Here is a 24,811-nt window from a genome sequence, read left to right as displayed (position 1 = left end):
ACACAATCCAAGGTGGGGATGGACACAATTGAGTTTTCTGTTTTAGAAACACTCTTTACCGCTTCCTTTTTCTTATCTTAAAAATCAAATGATAATAGCAGCTTTATAATTCTAACATTGTAAAAATTGTAAAAAACCGTTTAACTGACAAAAATTGCAATTTAGTGGAGAGACCTTCTCTCTTTTATTCAGTGCACGTAATTGCATTTTAACTTTACTTTTATTGAAGATACTCTATTATTCCCTCCTTCCTCTTCTAATAACTAATTTAAAAAGTTGTGAAATCGATCGTGAATAAACATTTATTTATTAATAAATATTAAATTCAGTTACAGTTCCTTCTTGAAAATCATCAGTTACAGTTCTTTCTCGATAATCATCAGTTACAGATCTTTCTCGATAATCATCAGTTACAGATCTTTCTCGATAATCATCAGTTACAGTTCTTTCTCGAAAACCAATCTCTTCAGAGAGGAATTCAACATCTACCGATGTTATATCTTCTTTCTTTATGGCAACATTTTTTATCTTATTCATATCAAAAATCTTCAAGGGATTTTCAAGAGGATAAATTATTAGCGGTATCGTTAGCGATTCGAGTAAATTTGGTTTTACACCAAACATATACAACAGATGATATTTTGATAAACATTTATATATTCTTAAGTGACTAAAATTTTCCCATTCCGACAGTACGCTAACTTTTGTTTTCAACCTTTGTATATGTCCACTTTTCTCCAATTCACTGGCACCTCTCACAGACAAACCAATCAACATATTTAGCAGGGCAAGAGTTACAAAAATCTTGAAAGTAAATAATAAAATAGTTTCAATAAGTTGTGATGTTATAGTCACAAAATTTGTTTCATACGATTTATTTAAGGAAGAAGATTCAGTTCTTCTTTCAAAAGTTGGAAAGCTTTGAGTGTTACCTTCTAGTAATACCATGACAGTGAATAAAAATGAATTATACGGATCACTAAATAATGGTGACTCGTGAAAAATTATATAGAAGCATAATGAAAATGAAAGTGTTAGTATTGTGCATAGAGGTAAATAAGAAACTATACTACAGAGAACTTGGTAGAACATTGACACCTGCTTACCCAATGAGGTATCAGTTGCATGAACAAACACAGACATTCCTGAAGTCAGAATGGCGAGAGATCCAATTCCCCACCTCAAATTCAGATAGTTCTTGGGCATAAATATATAAATTAATGTCAATAAAGGCGAAAGAAAGGAGGTACTGTCAAACAGCATTATACCCCAAGAGTGTACAAATAAATGAGGAATATTAATACAAATAGATACTATGCTCAGTATTATGGTCGGTATTTCTAAGAATAAAAAAAAAAATTTATGGTTTGTGGGCCACCAAATCGTAAGTGAAATATAGATATAACTAAAAAGTAGAACTAGAACATTCACATACAGCCTGACAACTATCATCTTCTTTAGTTTTTGCCATTGGAGCTCAATAAAATATTCTATTAATGGATATCGTAATATATCAAAATCTTGTTCGTTATTAAATACGACAAATATTTTTCTTACTACGGCCATTTGTTTTAGGCCCGGAGGGCATAAAATATAATAGAATATTGTGATTATTCCTGAGCTTTTACCCATTCGTTTTTTGCTAAAGTCTTCCACCACACATTCATTAATCATACCCAAAAATAGTTCTTTATATTGAGGAATATGTACTACCATTTCAGACAGTGGATATTCCCCATTCTTGTTTGTAAAAATTAAGTTAGCTCCATGTTGAACTAAAAATCTACTTATACTTTCTTGACCGGCTTGCATTGCGTACAGAAGAGGTGTAGAGCCGTATTTGTCTGGGAAATCCAGTTCTCTCCAATGATCATTAAATCGCACGCAGTAGTTATACATAAATGCGAGGCATAATAAACTTCCTCCAATGACGCAAGCATGAAATATATTTTTATTGTCAACATTATGTTCAAATAAGTGATTCTGTTCGGGTGCCTTATTCCAAACATGGTCCAACGTTTCACCACAAACAATATAGACATCTGATGAATAGATTTGTCCACGTAATTCTGCTCGAATGAGTTGTAATTTTGTGAATTCCGAATTTAGTTTATGAAAAATGAAAAACTTATTTGAAAGTAATAAATTTAAAACAATACTATAATTTCCTTTTCTCGCCGCAATGTACAGCGGTGATTCTTTCTTCGAATTGTAAAAAAATGGATCTAATAACCTACTATTTTTTAAAGCACGGTAACAAGATTGGCCAGATCTGCTTAAGATGATTTCAAAAGCTGTCCTACCTTCATAGTCTTTAACATCAATTATTTCCTCAACGCCTTTTACGCTCAACAATGCCTTCATTATTTCTTCGTTATTTGCATACGCGGCAATGTGTAAAACTGTTTCTCCGTTGTTTGGGTTTCTAAGTTGTAAATTTCTTTGGCGAAAGAGAATGTCAATTACCACGTCTAATCTTTGTGTTTCTATTGCAAACATCAAGGGAGTTCTACCTTTTTCATCCATCCATTCAAGGAAATCAAGATTTTTTGCAGAAGACATTAAAACACTTAGAATGCCGATATCATCATGTTTAATAAGATAATGAATGCAATTTCCGGAATTGGTCAATAATTTGTTTATAGGAACGTGATTAGTTAATATTTTCACGCATGCGTAATTTTTTAATCTAATCGCCAACATAAAAGGTGTATCACCGTTTAAATCAATTGCTGAAATTATTTTTGTCTCATTAAATATTCTTAATAACTTAATAAACAAGTCACTATGGAAAAACAAAATCGATGTATGTAAAATATTTCTCCCGGTGATAATGTTTTGATACTTATAGTCCGCACCGGACAAAAGTAGTACATTAACACAAGGTGAGCCTTCTCGCACAGCGATCATTAATGGAGTATTTCCTTCATCATCAATCGCATCAATAAAACTTCTTCTTGAATTATATTTTAATAATTGAGAGCAAAGTTGAGGATCATCGAGATCCGCTGCACAATGCAGAGCATTTTTCTTCGTATCATTTATGACAGGATCGGTTTCACAACCCAGTGCCAAAAAATATTTCAATGCCGCGAAATTACCATGCCAAGCGGCTACGATTAGAGGGGTGGTACCTCTTAAATCAGCTTCATTCAACAGTCGTGAAATTCTGTAATTCTCTAACAAGATTGTTAATGTTGATTCTGAGCATGATTTGGCTGCAATGTGTAAAAGGTTAATCCCAGTTGATTCATCTAAAAATTTAAAACAGAAATCCGAGAAGATTAAAAAAAAACTTTAATGACGAAAAAAATAATGGCCTAAAACCTATTAATCTTTCTAAAGCTAATTTCCTATCATTACGGAGGCATGGTGAACAGTTCTCGGCCTTGCTATTCTGAAAATCATGTAAAAATACCCTGCAGACTACAATCTCTAATTGGATTCAATACTTCTGCAGTCACGAATTTCATTAGATTTGGAAACAGGTGTAAATCAGGAAGGGTATCAAATCTGACAAACAGGATAATTGTTAAAAGAATTTGTACTTAAAATCTCTCGTTTTCCGTTGCCAAAGCACTTTTGTGGGCCAATATAATGCCTTGTTAAACAATTATTTTTCTTTAAGAATCATTTATACATCTCTAATATTTTTCTCATGAATGTTTCTCATTGTTCCGAGAAGACGATCCGGCACAAATGAGAATTATTCAACAATTACTGTTTTGCTCTTTGCAAGAAATGTCAAAAACGTTTTGGTGCAGAACCACAAACTGTTTTGATTGAAGCTTCATTTCTGACGGTTCACCGTTCCTAACCTAACACCCTGTAATTGGCAATTTGAGCTTTTGCTTAAAAGGGATTTGAAACGGTTTTAAAGTGATGAATATGAAAATCTATGACTATATAAAAAAAGTCTGCATCTATAACCCAAATTTGTGAAAACCACATTCAATTTATTGAAAACTTTCCTCACCTCTTATCTTGCAGAATCGGCCATTAGTACTCTTAATCATATTATAACCAAACAAAGAAATCGTCTGAGAAGCAAATTTACGAAAACAGAGACTTTTTTTTTTTTTACAAAAGTTGAACCAGGTAAAATATTTAAGTTTCGCAGCATCTTACTGAAGGTTCTCATTTAAATAAATTAATGTGGCTTTCTAGTTATTAATTTTCTTTTTCCTCGATTAATTACGCGTTGGTAGGCACAACATCGATGGAAATATGATCAAAATGATATTTCCTTAGTATTATAAAATACGAAAAATAGTAAAAAACAGATGCAATTATATATTTTCTAAAAACTTACACTCAAAAGTTGCAGTTCAGTTGTGCTAAATCAAGTTAGTGCGGAAATAGAAACAGTAAGAAAATTTTACGACCCATCTAGAAACTAAAGTGTAAAATAAAGCAACAGCTGCAAAAATGGTGGCTATCCCTGATCTATTTTTATAAAATCGGGATACATAAACAGTAGGATTTTTTTAAAGTGGTACAATATTCGTGTTTCCGTGAAACTATTAACCAGAACCTCCACGAACGAAACGAAAAGAAAATTAGATTGATAGCAATGCCTTCTCTGAGCAAAACCAAGAACTTTTAACTATGCCTACATATTTTTGAAACCTATATAAAAATAAAGCCTTTGATACAAATTTAGAAGTAAATTTTCAAATAACCTACTCTTACTGCAAATATTCAAACAAAACTTCACTTCTATGGGTTTGGCTCTAGGGGGATTATAATATTTGGTTCTGTCTATAAACCTCTGCAATTCATGTTAAATTTCATTTATCTTTACTAATATGTTTAATAAAAAGGAAAAACATGACATACATTAAAATAAGAAGCATGGTTTAAAATACATGCTTAAAACTGAAATGCCCATGAAATAGGATTTCTAAAGAAAAAATGCGAAAATACTGAAGCCAATTATTCTGGACTCGTAATAAGCACTTCTAATGGCGAAGGCATTTTTATGGTTGCCATTAACTATTGATTGTTAAATTATTATGTACAATTGTACATACTTATTTCAAGAACAACCTTTAATTTTTATTTACACCATCCTAACCGTTCATAATTACACCACCGATCACAATTTGATTATCAATGTTCTAATTATGGATTTGGTAATGTACTCAAAATACTCATGTAAACGCACATGTGTAAATACACATGCGTACATTGTATCACAAAAAAAAAAAGAATTAGAATCGCGAACCAAACTAACTCTAAATAACAAGAAGAGACTATACACCGTACTGATTGCTCTAATATTGACATACGGAATCGAATACTAAAAATGCTATACGATCCAACTTTAATCAAATCGAAATCCTACAATAAATCCAGAGAAACACATTCAATACTCCTTTCTATGTATGGAACTACACAATCCACTCCCACATAGATATTCTTCGATTCAACCCTGACCTATCCCAATTCCGTTACAAAAAAGAATTCCACTCACAACAGTCAACCTTCTATACACCCGTACCTCGAGACCAAACCTCAACGTGGTCTGAAGCGGAGGCGGTCGTGCAATCATTTAAGTGCATAACGGCGTCCTAGGATGGCTGCTGTGTAAGCTAGTCACTTAATCAAACTAACGTCCCCTATCACATCCATTATAAATAAATAAACGTAATTATTTTTATTATGAATATGTACTTATTATTTACGTATTAACTATAAGTTCTGTTTGTTGAACAAAGTATTGTTACATGGAAAAAAAAAAAACAATAATAAAAAGAATCGCAAGATGGGTGGTATGTGAAGAAGCTCTTAACAAAAATGTATCGATTATATTAAAATTGAACGAGCTAATAAGCTTCAAAGAACAATGATTAATGGTACTTATAAGAAAAGAAAACAAAAATATACCTCGAAGAGGAATCTCTTCAGGACGCTCGGTCAATACTTTCTTCAGCCATTCAGTATTTGACGATTCAATAGCTATAGTCATATGTACAAAATATATTTTCGATGGTATTTCTTCCTAAAAAAAATAAAAATAAATAAATAAATAATAACAATAATGACTAGGGAAGGGATTAGCTGTGAGGTTAGCATACTGGACTCCCACGCGGAGGTCCCGGGTTCGAATCCAGCAGCTGACCCTTAGATTTTCTCTTCCTAGGAGCTTCTTATAGCTCACTGTCCGGTGATGGACAGTGTTGTCTGTAACGAGAAAACACTGTCCGGAGGCCGGCAGTGCACTGGAAAAAGCTCCGGGCGCTAATAACCTCAGCTGTTGATGCGCCAAAATAATAATAATAATAATAATAATAATAATAATAATAATAATAATAATAATAATAATGACTATTGAAAACTTGAGAACCTTGACTATTAGTCTAGTTCTAGTAACTAGAAAAATATTGGACGCATGTAAAATAATCGATAGAATTTTTTTTGTTAAATACGGTCCCTCCTCAACAATAAGTTGTAACATTAAGAAACTTCATCTCCGACCTTGAAGACGACTACGATTAGCAATTGTGAGAACGAGTAAGAAAGTAGAACGATAGACTGTTATATTAGTTTCCTTAACGACTTCTCGTAAGGAAGTTTCTGATGAAAGCGGAGAACAATTTCCCCAAAGCGCTCCATCTCGCCTTCTTCTTACGTTTCCACAGTGAATAACAGTTTTCCGCTCTCTGCACCTCGAACGTACATAGTGACCATCGGTAATATTGGACAGACATCAAGCATATAAATAAATTAGTTTAGTAGAGTCATCAGCGATTAGTTCAGACTCAGCAGGTAGTCACAATAGGTTTTTCAAGTCAGAGATAAAAGGCACCTCCGCAGATTTATAAGCTACATATATAACTAAATTTAACAACTTCTAGATACTTACGCCATCAAAACCCATTGGATCAATGTAAAGTGGAACAAGAGAGTACAACTTTTTTCGCCTGCCATAGTCAAGTGAAACATTTGGCAAAGTAGCCCGAGTAGGAACTTCTTCAGAGGATTTCCGAAGAGAGATCAATGTTTTAGGCAGCATTCTAAAATTAAAAAAAAAATAAAAATATATAAATGAATAAAAATAGATACATATTAGTTAATGGTCTTCAGGAAGAAGATGAACAACGTCTGACACCCAGAACCTTTACATTGCTCTAACACCAATTCTGGGAAAATGTGGTTATTTGTATGGAGTTATAGAGGCTATTTACAAGTTATTAAAAGGAAAAAATCAGAGGACAGTTAGACTTAATCCGGGTATTCCCGTACATATTGCTATCAACTAGTTCATTATATCCTGTAAGTAAAAGTAAGTAAAGTAAAGTAATCGCCTATTTTTTCAGGCGGGCTTTACGTCCAACTACCAATTAGGTATCGTGGACGGAGGCGACTAGCTAACGTACTTTACAGTAAATTTATTTTATTAATCATTAAATAAAATCCACACCAGACCGGAAATCACCCAGTACCATAATACATATTAGCTTCGCAGGTTTCGCCTCTAACCGCTCTGCCTCCGTTGCGCCTCATTATATTCAGCGTTTTATCAAAAAATTTAAGATTTCTGTAGCTCTCTTTGTCCCTTCTCCTAGTAAGGGTTACCAGAGAGTAACTAATTTTACAATAAGAGGCTTCGTCTACGCCCTATAATTATTCCAGAGAGCTCCTCCCGCCTGGCCTACCCGTTGCTCTCACTAGGCTTTTATCCTGGAGAAAATAACTAAACCGCCCTTTCTATCGAAATTTCTGTATAAATTTCATCTTTTTCATGCATTCATTTTCAGATCACAACACTAAAAAAAAAGTGAACAGTCACATAACGGAGAGTTTTGAGAGTCCAATTCTGCAGTTTATCTCTTCATCCTAATATAGATGGTTATATTTACAGAGATATTTTACAGAGATATAGATGGATATCTTTACATATACTCTTTCCTTTCATAAACAAAAACTGACTACACACAATATTTCAAGACATTAAATACCTCTTACCTTTAAGATTTGAAAGAGCAAAATAATTATATGAACATCATTGCTAGCTTTCAATTCCTTCCGTAATGTCACTTTTAACTTTCATCTCTTAAGACGTGAGAACGATTGGAAAGAACCAAAGATTTTCAGATTGTAAAGTTCAGATTACTCTAATAATCCAATCTTCTCTAATAAAAATTAATGAAAGATATAAAAAATATATCATTCTTAGGAACTAAAAAATAAATTAAAAAAAATCAAGCTTCAATTAATGAACTATTAAAACAAATGTAACCATGGTAATGTAATTTTTTAAGTCTATTTTAACCAATTCATAACAATTTTCCATGGATCCTGAGGCGAGAATTTTATTAAACATCAATAATAGAGAAAAAAAACCTAAATCTATAATAAAAATTGAATCTTTGACTTACAAGAACAGAGTGAACATTTCAAAATTTAAAACGGTCACTTATCCAGTCATCTTATTCAAATTCAGAATTTTTCAAGTTTTTATACAATAAACAGAATCTCTAAATAGTTTCACTTAGTTTTCTTAGAATACGTCATTTTTTCTGAGGTATTTGTAGCAATACAAGAAAGAAGATAGAGAAACAAAAATGAAAATATACTGGATATACATTAATGCATGATAATTCACACGGAGGAACGGCAAACTCAAGTCGATCTAAAAAATTATTGACTCACTGAAGAATAAGTGTCCACAGAATGAATACGTCTGTAAAGTATCGGTGTGTGTGAATATGTGTGGTGACTTGGAAATTGCCACTGGGCACGTACAACCGATCCAATTAGTAACACAAACTAACTAGTAACTACCCCTGCAAACTATCTGTTTTGCGACCAAAAGCACTGCAACAAAAAAAAATCTATTGTGCCTCCTTTTCCGATCTTAGCTTTCAGATACTAACAACATCTTCCTAAATTGATTCAGTCTAAATATAGTTCCATTGAATAACTGGAATCTTAACTTGTCCTGAAACCTAAAGCGTTATTGAATTTTTAAAAATTTAACTTTTTTTCACTTTCAAATGAATCATCATAATTGACATTTAATCAATAAAGTGACTAATAATATAGCCATTAAAAAAATGTGACTTTTACCTCTGTATTTCTTTATCACTGATAACAATAACAACACGAAGAAGGTTAGCAGTAATTAACAATCGAATAACCCCGAAAATAGCCGATCATTTCTGTGCTGAAATGAATTATCGGTGAAAAAGCAGGTCTCCTTTCCTAATGTGCCGAATTACTTTGTAAGAAAAATTATAGAGGCTTCTGGAATACCGGTTTTATTACTATTATTCTATTTTTGTTTGTTTTTACATGCTTCTTATTCTTAAGAAGTTTCGAACAAATAGATGAACATTGTTCGAACGTCAGAAGTTGCGGAAAATATGTGATCCATTATCTATGCAATGTTTTGGCTTTTAAATAAAATCTGGAATCGTTTTTAGAAATTCGTTAAGCTATCTAGCCAATTATGTGGCATTATCAATTTTTAAATTCAAAAGCTTTGATTCTTTTCTACCGAGTGATAAGGTTTTTTTTAGAATCATGCCAATATTAAAAAAAAAAAAATTATGCAGTATAATTTTTGGGGCTGTTATGGTGCAGTGGTTGAGAGTTTGGACTATAGACATAACAGATCTCCAGGCCAAGTTATGCGTAAATTTTGTATTTTTTGGTTAACTGTTCAAGTACGAGCTTAAGCCTATTGTCCACACCTAATTTGGTAGTTGCGACATTTAGACTCGTTAGATAAATTAGGCAATTACTGTACTCTTGTGTTGATTGTAATAAAAATTAAAATACAAATACAGAACATTGATAGATAAAAGTTCTTTACAAATTTCATATTCGAAAAAACTCATCTTCCAAACGAAAAATTATGGTAACAGAAAATGGAAGGTAAAGTATATAGAGTATATATTGAAACTTGGATTAAAAAACGTATTTTAAAGCTTTTTCAATGGACAACAGTGACTAGAAGTCACAAGAGAGCTTCAAAAGCTTGATAATTGAAGCCGGGCGAATCACTGTAATGTAAAGAAACTTCATCCTACACCCAGTTGAACCACATGCAAGCAGTAACCTCTCAACTTACATTGTTATATTTGGAGAAGGTTATGTTTTTACCTCTTACGTATAAGTATGCATTTAAATTGTTTGAAAAAGGTGACAATAAAAAGTTCATTTTCCTATAACTAATTGACAAAGCGACTGGAACAAGAAATGTTATCATTAAAAAATTGGCTTAATATAATATCTGTAAGGACGTACAGAAAACGCTTCAATCCCATCAAAACCAATCCAGGTATAGATCAAAGACTTCAATTGTACAAAGAAGAACAAGCCGATTTAGCTAATGTTAATTTAAATGAAGAGAGTCTCGACAATTTAGAAGAGGACATTTATAATTCCAAAGATTTGCATGCTTTTCATACAAGGTTTGGCTTTTGAATACATTGAAGTAGGGTATTAAAACATTTTTTTCAAATTAAATAACTAAAATACTGTCTTCTTTCAGGGAAGTTAAAAAATTACAAAGTAAAATACAATTAAAGCAATTAGAAAGGAAATATTTTACTACACAGAAATTACCAAATATGTTATTGTGGTCAGAGAAAGAGCAAATAAGATTACTTTCGCAGACCGATCCTGATTTATGGACTCCAGAGAAGTTGTCACAGAGTTTTCCAGCAACTCCAGATATAATTGCTGTAATTGCTTACGTTGTTTTATTTGAATTAAGTTTTATCTCAGTAAAGTTGATGGTTGAAGCATGATTATGAATGATATGAAATTATGATAAAACAATAATTATCAGGTTATATAGTCGTAGGTACAGATCAACCCACTGCGGCCAAATAATATACGTTTTTTTGTTGCATTTTACGTAATCTTCAGTAGTGTACAAAATGTATTTTGACTGTGTGTGGTAGAGAGTACTTTATCCATCTTTCACCAAGCCTAGGGTTTCAAGCTCAATAATGATAATAGTAATTGGTGTCTGTTCTTGGTCAAGAGGTTTGCCGGATACGCCAAATACAATTAGTAGGCCGCTCCTATCTGTGAAGGATTGATCATTCTCTTAAAAACGTAAATTAACGTAATAAACTCTCTACATTTTGTTGATTTTGTGATTTGCAAGTTGTGTTCATTTCGAGAGATAAACCTATTGAAATACAGTTAGAAGATAGTAAATAACAGCCTGAGGATCGGCTATAAGATCAAATCCTTTACAACATTCAAGTTATGTCGCAAGTAATTATCTCTGCAACAATGTGTAGCTGAGTGTCGCCATGTGTTGTCAGCTGAGACATCCCCTTGGGTGTTAAAAACCTGAAGGGACTTCATTTATATAATTCAAATTATAATTAGGTACTACATATTTTTTAAAGTGTCACGGAGTCATGGTTAGAGGTAAAGCTAAGATCTGTAGTGGTATAGTTTTATTCCAGGCCTTTGATTTAATTTAATGTTAAATTTTTAGACAAGTATTGTAGCTATCCGCCTCCAGCTAATACCTCCTCTGTAATTGGACGTAAAGCTCGCTGTATAAAATTGGCGTAAGTAACTTTTTCATTCAAATTTTCGTCCTTAACGAAACTTTTATTTCTGCAGAAAATTCTGAAATCCCAGTGGAAACCAGCTAACAAAGAAAGAATAGAAAGTCATGACAGTAAAGTAAGTGCCAATTGGGCTGCTTTTGAAGCGGGAAAACTCAATCTACCAATTGACGTTTCTCGCCACTTGAAACTCTTCACTTCCAGAAAGAAAATAGTTGGCGAGAAAGGTAACGTATTTTTTCATTAAATTATGAAGTATGACGTAAATTTATTATAATTCTTATTTTTATCCTCTTTTTAGAGGAGAATTTACCCGAAAAAATTGAGCAAAGAACTGGAGAATTTGCTGATATAATTAGAAATTACGAAAATACAAGCAATCTTGCAGAATATATTGATGGTTCAGAAATTATTTCGCCAATGATAACAAATAGAAGCGATACATACCTACTAGGGAAAAACCCCAAGCCAAGACGTAGGATGAAAGAATTCACGCTTGAAGAAATGGGAAAAATTAGAGGAGAGGACTTTTACCCTACTTTAGAAAAAAGTAATGAAGAGTTTAAACTAGTCCAAGGCTCTATGATTGAAAATACATTTAGCAAGTCATGCACCAATAATGTTAAAAATGTAGAAATAGAAATCGCAAATCAATCTAAGAACAGATTTGAAGAAAAAATTTCGATGAAGATAGAAATTCCAGAAGAAAAAAGGAAGAAAGGTTGTGTTTACAAAATAAATAACTGTTACTATTCAGACGATGGTGAGTTTTTGTACAGAGTCTAAACACTATGGATTGTTTTTAATCGTCATTTCATAAATTTGAAAACTTTAAAGTTGAATTGTATAATGAAAATTTGTTTTTGCTCTACTGAAAAAAAGAAGAAGCTACCTTTTAATTATCTAAAATTATTTGAAACTTCCTTTATTATATAAACCCCTGTGATATTAGTTTATTGTAAATGTATGCATTTGATGAAATGAACAAGTAATACATTATTATAGTACTTATACTTCAAAAGTACTATGGAAGAGAAAAAAATTGTGAATGGTTAATCGTAAATAAATGAAACAATAGTTTATAAATCTTGTACATGTTTTCCTGTCTTTGTTTCTTCTGATTACTGCAACTAGTCATTCTTTTTAGTACGTCACGTCAAACTCAGAAGCAATTAGCGCCCTTCCTTTCTCTGATCAGTGCCGATCTCAATGAACTGTAAAAGTTGCTCGGGAAAAATCTAAGCGCATGCTACTAAAATTAATTTTTAACAAAATGTCTGTTACATTTAAATAAACTGAAGAAAAAATACATTCCAAAATATAAGTAATATCCTTATATCTTAATTTAAAGCCTGATGATTCACCAACATCGATTGTTAAAACATTGTTATCCTCAAAATAAGTAAGTTGGTATGAGCAGGTTTTCGTTTGACTTTTTCAATTTTTGAATAATTTGGGGGATTTTTTTTAAAGTTCGAACATGCCTCAACAAAACATTTTAGTTTTATTTGTAACTTTTTCCAGGAAAATACATTTGGGATCTGGAGTAACTTTTTTCTTCTTAAAACTATTACTACGGTTCTTCTAACTAAAAAAATTTGAGCTTATTTAATTGAAATCTCTAACTTCTTAAAAAAGATCCTCCCTTCCTGAGGGTAACTGGCCTGGACAAATATACACTCAGATTGCACAACTTTGTATTATGTGCCTCGTTTGGGTGAGGATCAAGAGTCTTGAGATTTTTGAAATGCGACAGTTCCGAGTCTAAAAATATACCTCGCAACAGCGTTGAGGCTTTATCGCTGAGGATTAGCATTAAGCTATTAAGGCTGCTTAGGAACCAAATTTGCATAATTAAAAATCGCAATTTATAGAATCCATTTAGAGAAACTAGAGGCCAATTTAAAAAAAAAAAGGTATTTAAGCTCAATTCTTAAATAAAATAATCGCCTTGGTAATCGATATTTTAGAAGCGAGGTTCTCCAAGCCTACGATATACTACGGTACTTGGTTCAATTGGCTTGGGCCTTAAATTTAATTTAATAATAGAAGAAATTTAAAGCGAAATATGTTATTTTACCAAAGACATCTAGTTTGGTAATTAAAATACATTTTTCGAGAAAACTCTGTTTTTGATAATTTACCACCTCTCTAACAGTATAAGAAAGCAAAATTGGATGGTTAGAACTAGGTAGTACTTAAAAAAAAAAGAAGATTTAAATTAATTTCTTTCTAGCTGTGCGCCTTGAACTTCGCAACTGATTACCTCCTAAATACGATGATTACGCTGTAATGAGAAAGCTGATACATGGATGTTAATCGATAAACGTATAAGGCGTTAAAAACATATTGTCTAAGAAATATAAAAATTGGTATATTTTTGAATTGAATTTAGTATGTAATAAACAGTAATATTTGTTTCAATCATTTACTTAATTATAAAAATTAAGTACTAATGGCCAAAATGTGAACACTAATAATAGCTTCTAATTTAATTATGCATCTATATAATGAGGTACTGAGTTAATCTATTAGTACTGGTCTAGTCAGGCACGATTCTATCTCATTACATAATTTAAAAAAAAAGGAAAAAAAAAACACAAATTTTTAAAGCATAATTCATCTGACCAGCCTTCAACATACATCAACATCACCATGTATTTGAAAAGCACTCTTCTAGAGAAGAGTATGTCTTCATGTTTAGGCCCAACCTGAAACAATTTACAGCTTTTAAAACAAAAAATCTGCTAAAACATAATTTAAAAAAAAAATGTCAAAAACGGTGGGAAAATTGGGGAAGGAGGAAAAGCAAACTATTGTTGAGAACATGAGGGCAACTTGTCTTTCGATCTATTACATTTAGGCAAGCACTTGTAGAGAACACGGCAAAATCCTGCTAGATAAATGTTTCTGCAGTAATCTAAAAACAAAACTGCTAATGTAATTTAGGGAAAAAGATGTATTAGTCCCATTTTCTGAATTGTAAAATATTAAGAACTAGAAGTACACAAAATAGAGCATTAAACCTGAAGGTTAAGTTCTCTCTATTTTCTTCCGCTTTTATATCACCTTGAGCGGTGTGAGATAAAAAGATTTAAGTTACGAGAAAGTAATAGTTTGATTGGAGGTGCAGCGTCCAGACCTTGGATGAAAGCTGTAGCCTAATCCTGACAGAAGGCCCTAAGCTTGCTACCACAAAGAATTTTACTGAATCATGTACAATCAAGAATATGGCTCTCTAACATTTGTTTGGGCCCACTGTACCGGAGAATATCTATTCCATCCATCAAATAACGAGGACTGTTTAGATAATATGTAAATTTATTTTGAAAATATGCTAGGTTCCGCAGTTGTGTAAATGTAAGTAAATAAGCCTAAAATTAACATTCGAAAAATGGATACTCTTATAGTAGCACATGAATCGCATGTGTCCGGCTTTTGTCAAGAAGAGGTAACGGCACTACACATATTGTGTCAGTGAGAAGAGCAAGTTAGGCTCAGAATTTGGCTCTTCAGAAATGAAGAATCCATGCCTTCATACTTTTCCCGAGAGCCTCTTTCTTACCAGAATCTTAGGTCTAACTAACAAGTTAACTATTTATGACGAATATCTTCGTCGAATATCTTTTAACTGGTTAAACCGACAGGAATGGAAGAGATGCTGTAACTAGAGGGTGCTATAATAGATCGTAAAGGGTTGCGGTTGCGTATTTTTTGGCCACATCTCGTAGAGTAATGTAAAATTCTTATGAAAGACAAAAGATTCACTTTACGATCAACAAAAAGAAAATCATGAAAAATAAATAAACAGACCTGGACATTTAAAAAGATTATAAAAAGAATAAAAAAGCTAATTATTACACATTAAATCATAAAAAATAATTTAAAAAATTACTTCTTACCTTCCTTGTTTCATAAATGAGAAATATAAACGTCACTTATTTGATCATACAATAAAATTTAGCGAATTTTACATTTAAGGTTATCCCTTACCACTTTCAAAATATTTAGCACGATATTTTGATCTTATGGATTCATATTCGATGCAGTTTGAAAATAAAATGATGTAGTGACTGACTTGAAGTAATTACAGGCAGCTCGTTTTTTGACGATACCCTCAAAATCTAAATATTCTATTACTACACAAATTACAGAATTTTCGTGACATGCAGAATCTCAATAGACTGATAAAGCACAACTTAGTCGCCATTCTAAACTTCCAACATCAAACTATTTATTATGCGAAACTCACTATTGAAAAAAGAGTGTAAAATAGTTCATTTACGTACACACATTATTATTAGGCAACTTAACGGTAGTCTCATTTTTTTACCTAAAATTTCTTCAAAAGTGAGACAAATAAGCAGTAGTAGTTGTAATTGATTTACTTTTTAATTAAAAATATCAATAAAATTTTCAAAGTATAATCTCTTCAATAAAAGAGATTAGACAGATATTTATTTCCTCTTAAAATTCTTAAATAATGAAATTGACAAATGTTCCTTTACTAATTTGTGTTGTGCCTCTATATAACATCAGGAACCTAACATTAAAGATTAATACAATTAATTTTACAGTTTATTTTGTTAATTATTTGCGCGTGCCAAAAAGAAACCTTTACATTCTTTAGACAATAAGCTCTTATTGAAATTATGTTTAAAAAAACTCAATTAGTACCTAAAAATTCTTAATCGTTAGTAAAATAATAAGTACTAACCCATTAAGTCCTTTGGCTACTTCTTCCACCTTCGAAGGATGGCAAACAACTGTGGTTTTAGTAACAGTATGATCAAACATTGGACTTACATAAATACTTCCAATTCTATTAAGATCACCCTTTTTTACTTCAGATATTAATTTCACAAGTTTTCTGAAATTTTCAAGTTCATTAAATCAATCCAATAAGTTAAGTGTATAAACACTAACATACCCTATAAATATATGTAAATAAAATTATAATTCTAAACCTATTATAATCATGGCTGACTCCTTTAAAGTTGGACAGTAGCGACTGAGCTACTACATCTCCAATACACTTCTCTCTATGGACGATTTCATAAATCAGAGAGCTCTTAGCTGATTCAAACAATGTTTCTTCCCACACAACATCTTTGCCAAGCTGGTTTTCCTATGACCAATGAGCAATTAATATTATAAAAGAATTGAGTCAAGTAAAAATATATTAATTTGTAAATAAAAATAATGAGCTCCTGACAAAACATAGTCGCTCTAGGATTGCCACGATTTCCATACATTTCTCACCATTAGTAAGAGAAAGTAAAAAATCACGTGAGGCATTTTATAGTAATTCATTAATTAAAAAAGAAAAAACCTACAATAACATTCTTGGCTTCTTTATAAGCAGCTACAACGTTGCTAGCTCTGTATAGATTGAAATACAATTTTGCTTCATTTGGTCTTGGTACAATACTGTAAGAATACGCCAAACCTTGACCACGGATTTGTTTCCACATAGGACCCTAAAACAAAACAAAAAATATTAAGGTTCAGTTATGTCAAAAAGCAAAAGATAATAATGACAAATAAAACAATTTCAATCAAATAGACAAACCTCAAGTTGAGTTAAATACTGAAAGAAGACCAACAATGGTGCTAAATCTGCATCATTGAAATCTTTAATGCAAGGTGTAGTTTGACAGAGAAAACTGGATTCCACTGATCCAATACCAGCCACACAGGAAAAATCTCCAATAGCATCCTTCAGTAAGGTCCAATCTGCTACCGTTCGCATTCTAAAATCACAATTCTCGACATAATATGATATGCCTCTATTTATCCCTCAGAAAAGATATGCCTCTATTTATTAAGAATGAAGTTATAGGGTTATGGTAAGATTACTCAGTTACGAAAATATATTAACTTAAAAATGTCCTGTAGGACAGTTATATACTGATGTATCATTGAAATAAATAATTACAATTTACATATTTGATTTGAAACTCTCAAAAACTTCCTTCTAGGTTAGTTTGTTTAAATTTAAAATTGATGAAAGTTAATAATTCTTTGGATAATCCTAAGTTGTTAAGAAACCTCATTAAATAATTAATCATTGTTTGGGTGAATAAAAGCAATGTTCAATCCAGCCATTAAAAACTTTTTTTTTCAATTGGAAAAAAATCAAATTACACAAAATTCTGTATGTATTCAGCATTTTTTAAATGAGGAGAGTTGAGACAACAGCAAACAAATAACAAAAAAAAAAACGCAGTTAAGTGTTTTCTAATAATCTAATATCTCTCATATAAGACTAGCCAATTGAAATATTACATACGAATTTGTCACTAAATTTTAGAGGTTGATGAATTTCTCAATAGTGAAATTATTTGATATTAAGGGGCAAAAAATTTTTAATAAGAATTCCATAAAATTAAAACAAGACTAACTTATTTTTAGCTCCTTGCACATTTTCGGGAAGAATACCTATCCAAGCTTCTGCAGCTTCTTGGCAAACTTCGTTTAGCATATCTAAGTTGGCTGCTAAATGTATTGTCATGTTTTCTGGACTAGTGAGAATTTCTCTCAAATATTCAAGATCTCTTAATATTTTCTGACTTTTTTCTGCATCATTTAATGATGATAACATTTCTGTTAAAAACTTTTGTTGGGCTAATGCACTTACTGCGTAATGGTTACTCTCTGCAAAAAGGAAAATAAGTTAATATCATTGATACAAATATACAAAACAAGAACTGATTCAAGTAAATATATATTAATTTGTAAATAAAAACAATACTGCAGAATAAAATGATCACATATTAATCAGCAATAAGGTTAAACCTTTTTTGTTTTAATTCTCTTTCAACAAAAGGAAAACAATACACCCCAAAATTTTAAAAAGTACTATACATTTCGTATTTATCTACTGTCACATCAATATTGCTCGAAGAAAAACCAACTTTGATTAAATTCTGAATAAATTATGTGATATTAACCTTTATTAAACATAAGCCCTCTCATAATATCGTACACCATAGAGTTTCCACTCCTCTTCACCTCCGCAACATTATTAACTATTTTAGCTGCTAGTATTTTCACTCTGTCTTCGGTAAGAACAGTCTGATAAAGAATCTCTCGGATCCAAGATATTCCTTTTTTATACTTCTTCGGTTCCAGCTATGTAAAAAAAACGGAAAGCATTTCTTAACCAAAAAAAAAGGTGTTCTTCTCCGGTAAAGAACCAAATGGCCCATTCTTTCTATATCTGATAAAATAGAATAAAATAAACGTTAATTGAAAATATAGTTAGAGGTCTTCAGCTGGTCCGTCACGCATTTCTTGTACACCCGACTGGTGTTGGACTTTTATCCACCATCAGAGTAGATTAATCAGTTAAGTTAGTGCATCGACTTCAATTACATTACCGCCTCAAACATAAGTCAGTACGTGAGTCAGCAAGTGAAGACGAAATCTCTACACTAAACTGATTACTGTACCTTTGATGATGGAAGTAAGTTCGAAACCGGTCAGAGATAATAGAAATATGCGCGCTACGGCAGATAAAATCATAGATAATGTTTATTTACAGCATACATAGATTTATTTGTTTGCAAAATGAAATTTCGAGAGCTGCATTCAACGATTGATATAACCATTCAACTCCATTCATAGAGCAAGTAGTTATTTTGACAACTCACCGGGACCTAAATTATTTAAGATTTAAAAAAGACGATGTTTTTTATCTGTTTACGAGTACTACAATAATAGTCATAGGGACTATATTTATCTCTGTGTGTTATACATATGTATTTTATGATAGATAACAAATTGTTGCACGAAACTTCTTCCTATGAAATGCTATATTGAAAATTAAAACAAAAAAAAAAAATTAAAGAAATTATATTTAAAATAATAGTTTTTCTGTCTGAAAATATTGAAACAAATAAAATTGCTCAGCAAACCTGCAGTAACAAACATGCTGTAGTAGAGAAAGGACCACAGTTAAATCTTGAATAGGAATTTGGTCCGACGCGAGCTGCTGACGCTATAGTATCTTGTTCCAACTCATTAACAACTTCTTCATGACTAATCACCTCACTCCCTCTTCTTATAGGACTTTCTAAAACGGAGTTGAGAAGAAGAAGCAAATATGGACGCAGATAACTAGGCACACTGCTAGTGTCTAACAATACAAACATCTACAACAGAAAAAAAACAATTGAAAAGTAAATGAATTAAAAGGTAACAAATAATCCCACTTATCCAACCATGAGATTTAATGTGATCAGAAGTATCTGATATAGCTACTAAACAAGTTCTGTAAATAAACTTACATAAACAAAATTAGTATTAAGATGATCCAGATGCATGTATAATGGGACAGAATCAATGTTAAATCGAGTGTCTTTCTGGCTTGAATCAGTTGAAGTCCCACTAATTGTGTGGAAATGGATACAGTCAGCAGCTGGTATTGGTACGGAGGTTAACATATCATCTGGTGGTGGAACCTAATCAACAATGCAAAACAAATTAATTACAATTTTTAAACTGTTTTCCTTAAAAAAAAAGAAAAACAAGAGGTCATATAACTGCAACTTATTAATTACATCATTTTTAGCCATTGCGTCCAAAAGATTTTTTTCATTCATGGCCAGACCATCTGATCCCAGCATCTTCACTCTTTCATTTACGCTAGCTTCTTCTTCTGCAGTAAGGCGTGCCTGTTCTTCAATACTTGGTACACCTTTCACTGTTACAGAAGGGCCATCAACAAAATATTCTTGAAGTAAATTAACCCAAAACGATTGTGGTTCCTTCTTCATTTTTTCTAAATCTTTCATATGATTCAGTCTTTGATCTAACTAAAATGAAAACTGTATTGTTAATTTTTAAATAGAATTGAACCAAGTAAATACAATGTTAAAAGATTGTAGCACACTTACATCATCTATAGTGTTCCCATATAGCATGTAACCAATTACAACATAAGCAATACTTTCATGTGGAGAATTTTCTAAACTTGTTAGAGATTCCAACCTGTGTCGATTGATCACAGTCGCTAGTCTCTTCATATCAAAGGGTTCTGAAGATTGAAGCAAATTTTGCAACTCTGTTTTCAGTTTAGGTTTAACAAGATTTAACTTCTCCTTGGGTACATTTTCAAACTGTATCAACAGGAGAGATTCTGAATTTTCAACTAAAGAATAAGATACCTGTAAAAATTGAATAATTTAAAAAATAAAAAAGTGAATATAATAAAAGAGAGTAGAGGAACAAAGACTCTGTAATTTTAACATAATCAACATACAATTTGTTTTAAAAATACCTTCATAGAACTAGTTTTTAAATTTACATAATTTTTTTAAAAAACTTTTTTAAATAATATTAAATAAAAGTAAAATTTACTACAACTATGAAAATGGTAAATATACGTACTTTACTAGCAAAAGGGTCAGTTATATCCACAAATTCCTTTGGAAGTGGACTTACTGAAGTGTCAGTCAGATATTTTAGCAGTATTGAACAGGCAGAGAATCTACAAATAAAGATTGAATACAATTTTAAAAGCAGTAAATATTGTCATCTGGTCTCAGAAATATTACAATAGAAAATATATATATATATATATCCATGTGAAATACTTGGCAATTAAGACATAATAAAAGTTTGTGATTTTCTTCTCAAAAAAAAAATCTTTTCTCGTCACTTCAGATTATTTGATCATAGTGAAAGCCAATGCTTACAAAATAAATACATCTGTGAGTCAAAAATTAAATGCCAATTTGATTGAAGGCGCTATCTTTCAGACAAAAATCTCTAAACTTTCACTTTTCACCCTCTTTCTTATTTGTATATATTCTTAGTTAAATATTGACCATGGAGCAGATGAAGTGGTATTAGAGGTTGTCATTTTTTGTTCCACAAGCTGGGAGAGGTGAGGATTTCTTGACTATGAATAAATTGATTATATTAAGAAAAAAATTACTTGTAGAACTCGGTGACTACAGAAGGTCCTCTCCAACCAACATAAACCATTCCGTTATCTTCTTCATCACTGGGATAAGGAACGTCAATATCAGCAGATTGTAGTAAGGGTGGTACTGGAGTCTGCCATGGGCGAACAAATTCATCCCTCGGGCCCTAAGTGATAAATAAAAAAATACAATAAAATAATAATAATAGTGAAACTCAATCACTACAGAAAAAAATACCAAAATAAATTATAATATCGCATATGTAGGAAATAATATTCTTTCTAATGTAAGTGCCATCATAAGAAAATAAAAAATTAGTCAATGCTTGCCTTAGATATTATTGTTTCTTCGACTGGTAGTAATGCTTTTAATACTTGATCAGGCTTGACATGGCCAACTACAATTACACAAAGATTTTCAGGTCTATAATACTGTTTATGGTAAGCTCGCACCTAAAAATGCAGAATAAAATTTCTATTTATGATTGTTCATCTGATAACACATTTAAGTAACATACAGATAAGCGAGTGGGCTCATTACATGTTTATTGAACAATTAAAATAATAAACGTCACATTATCTAGAAACATTAAATAATGTATGCAATAAATAATAAATAAAACTTGCAATAACTATTTATCTAAATAATCTAATGAAACTGATAACCATAGAAGGAAGAACATATCATCTCTGAGGTATTAACTCTGCGATAAGATGTAAAAATTAAGTTAGGTTTCAAAAAGGAAAATGTCAATGTTTTAAAGCAGAGGAAAACATAAACCGAAATCAGCAGAGGTCGATGACAAGCTCAGATATGAAAATGGTATTGCTTTAACTTCTTCAGATAAATTGATTACCAAAACTTTGAACTTCAATGAGAAAATATAAGAATAATGAAAACAAAATCACTCCAGAAAATCGACCGATTTTCGAAACACAGATTATGTTCAACAATAAAATAATTATATCCGTATTTCATATTTAGTTAAATTAAGAAATTGACAAAATAAATTTGATAGCGAACATACTTTTTCATTATTTGTACTCTCTCTTAAATTTTTCATGACACCTCCTGTTCTTGACTTATATCCACAATGTCCTGGATACATGATTTTATTTAGTTCTGAAGTTACTCTCACTTCCCCGTGATTTTCAGTACCCTGCATCTCTGTATAAACAACACCGCCATCCCTTCCTTCGCCATTAACATGATGCACTTCAGTAATATATCCTGAGTCCTTAAATAAAAAAAATTACAAACATTTATCAATAATATTATTTCATCCTAAAATTAAATGACTACAAGCAGACTTTACAATTATGAACTTTTCTTAAATCTTACTACTAAATGATGGTTAAAAATAAGCACAAATTCTTGACTCTTATACGTATTAAAGTTCAAAATTAGTAATTTTTGTATTGCATGATTATTAGTTTTATACCCACAGTAAGAGTTGGATATAAGATATGATCCAAATAGATAGGCATTAATGACAGGAAACCTTCTGAGCCTGCAGTAGTCATCGTGTAGCAAGTGTGGTCGGTGTCTGAAAATTACTTCAACTTAGAAAAATAATAATTCTAAAAATGTATTCACTTTCTTTAACTAAAACGCATTAACGGTAATAATCACTGACGGCAAGAAAGATCTGCCTATCACCTGACATGCTGTCGTTACAGACACGCTCATTATAGAGTGAGATGTAAGTCTGCTACATACAGAAAATCTGGTCCGTAACTTATTTAGTCCATCTGAACTCGCTAACCAATACTAGTCCCTTCCATATAACTGCTATCATTTAATTCCAATATATAATAGGGAAATCCCCCTAAGGTACTTCAACTTTTTTTTAGCATATTAATAAATATTATAGCTACACCGTACCTTAAGATAACAACTAACATTCGCAAATCGTCTTCAGAGGAAATTCGAAATGCAAGGAATACTAATTCAAGGATCTTGCTCAATACCAACCTAACTTAGCTTCACTTTCAGTCGCAATGGATTTGATTTGATCAAATAATTACACGGAAACCAAGAATAAATAAAATCCAGACCTCCAACACCCTACGAGAAAGTGGATTCATAACAGTAAGCGAATTGGCTATTTTTTTCCTTCTTTTATTTTTAAAGCAACCCCCAGCGATTAAAATTCTTAATGAAGTCAACTATATGCTCTTTACTACCACATCTTACGAAAGTAGAATGTTTACAAGGTGAACCAAACATGTAACTTAAAAGAATTTTAAAAGAAACGCTACGGAGAATATTGAGGCATTAAAGTAATTCGTATTCAGAAGAAACACTATTCAAATCATAAAGTCAAGGTTCCAAATAAAACTGTACTATTTTACACATTTTATTAGTGCCCAGTTTCTCTGACAGGCACATTTTATTTTTATTAATTAGTATTCAATATAAATGTGTAATCACATTTCTAGGAAATAACTGATTTGAGCGGAGTACTAATTACTAATCTAGCGGAGTACTAAACTAGCTCCCGGCTTTTAGATTTTCTCTGCATAGAAGCTTTTCAGCTCACTGTTCGGTGATATTGTCAGTAACGAAAGAACTTTACCTGGAGGCGATAATGCAGTGAAAAGAACCCTCAGCGCAATTGACCTCAGGATATCAACGCATTTTAAATTAATTACAAGCTGACAAAATTACCGGTCCATGCATTTGTTCCCGAAGCCAAACATCGGTTAGCCAGTAAATCCAAGACTCCCTTGTAAGGGTATTTCTCACTTCCAAGAAATATAAGATGTTCAAGGGTATGTGGAAGTCCATCATCATCATGCGCTTCAGTTGCTGTAAAGAAACATGATTCTAGGTATTACCGTTTGTTTAGATATGTATTTATTTGAAGTAATTGATTTCTGAGATAATTATTACCTAAACAAAAATAACCATTAACTAGAGGACCTTCAACTTCACCAACTACAACAGTTAAACCTGTTTTATTAGATACATATTTATGCACAGGAATAACGTTATTTGCGGATAAAGAACATTTCAATTCGAAATTTCCGAAATTATTGACTGGATGAGTACCATCTAAAGGTGCCATTACAAAAATCACTAAATGAATGAAAATTGAAAGATAAGAAAAGACAAACCTATTCTTTCCCTACACCATTACAATTACGATAAAAAGAGGCAGCGAGCCTGGTTATTTTTTAATAATAGTGGCCATGAGCCACCTCATCTCGATTATCATGCCATTAAGATTATGGTCAAATCCAAGAAAATAATAAGCATTTAGCAAATAATATAAATCTTTTTCATTTAAATAAAGATATATATTTATTTATGATTTTAAATAAATCACTT

General features: G+C 31.7%; 3 protein-coding genes across 9 annotated transcripts; 1 reads left to right on the top strand and 2 right to left on the bottom strand.

Moving 5' to 3' along the window:
- Positions 1-290: 290 nt before the first annotated feature.
- LOC141456160 (transient receptor potential cation channel subfamily A member 1-like) lies at positions 291-9,386 on the bottom strand. 7 transcript variants are annotated; one of them, XM_074131870.1, is made up of 5 exons: positions 9,076-9,386; positions 7,972-8,138; positions 6,869-7,019; positions 5,890-6,004; positions 291-3,254 (listed from the first exon to the last, which is right to left on the bottom strand). In XM_074131870.1, exons 3-5 carry the CDS (start codon positions 7,016-7,018, stop codon positions 310-312), a joined length of 3,210 nt encoding a protein of 1,069 aa, XP_073987971.1. In that variant the 5' UTR covers position 7,019; positions 7,972-8,138; positions 9,076-9,386; the 3' UTR covers positions 291-309. The 7 variants fall into 7 exon arrangements, with proteins under 7 accessions (XP_073987971.1, XP_073987969.1, XP_073987970.1 ...); XM_074131868.1 differs by lacking the exon at positions 9,076-9,386 and adding an exon at positions 8,385-9,069 and having other exon boundaries at positions 7,972-8,185; XM_074131869.1 differs by lacking the exon at positions 9,076-9,386 and adding an exon at positions 8,385-9,069.
- A 408-nt stretch (positions 9,387-9,794) lies between these two features.
- On the top strand, positions 9,795-12,632 carry LOC141456168 (uncharacterized). Its single transcript, XM_074131907.1, has 4 exons — positions 9,795-10,424; positions 10,505-10,697; positions 11,602-11,773; positions 11,848-12,632. The coding sequence occupies exons 1-4, from the start codon at positions 10,210-10,212 to the stop codon at positions 12,330-12,332; spliced, it is 1,065 nt and encodes a 354-aa protein (XP_073988008.1). The 5' UTR covers positions 9,795-10,209; the 3' UTR covers positions 12,333-12,632.
- A 1,272-nt stretch (positions 12,633-13,904) lies between these two features.
- LOC141456161 (uncharacterized protein C05D11.1-like) lies at positions 13,905-24,668 on the bottom strand. Its single transcript, XM_074131876.1, has 18 exons — positions 24,374-24,668; positions 24,149-24,289; positions 22,924-23,024; positions 22,506-22,715; positions 21,808-21,930; positions 21,490-21,644; positions 20,940-21,039; positions 20,447-20,716; positions 20,111-20,365; positions 19,838-20,011; positions 19,466-19,702; positions 18,500-18,680; positions 17,951-18,203; positions 17,119-17,299; positions 16,883-17,026; positions 16,514-16,674; positions 16,264-16,416; positions 13,905-14,257 (listed from the first exon to the last, which is right to left on the bottom strand). The coding sequence occupies exons 1-18, from the start codon at positions 24,546-24,548 to the stop codon at positions 14,197-14,199; spliced, it is 3,075 nt and encodes a 1,024-aa protein (XP_073987977.1). The 5' UTR covers positions 24,549-24,668; the 3' UTR covers positions 13,905-14,196.
- Between the last annotated feature and the right edge of the window lie 143 nt (positions 24,669-24,811).

This window comes from Rhodnius prolixus, unplaced genomic scaffold, assembly GCF_049639745.1.
Source record: "Rhodnius prolixus isolate KJV_2025 unplaced genomic scaffold, Rpr scaffold_4, whole genome shotgun sequence".
NCBI lineage: Eukaryota > Metazoa > Arthropoda > Insecta > Hemiptera > Reduviidae > Rhodnius > Rhodnius prolixus.
This window is presented reverse-complemented; position numbering and strand designations above follow the sequence as displayed.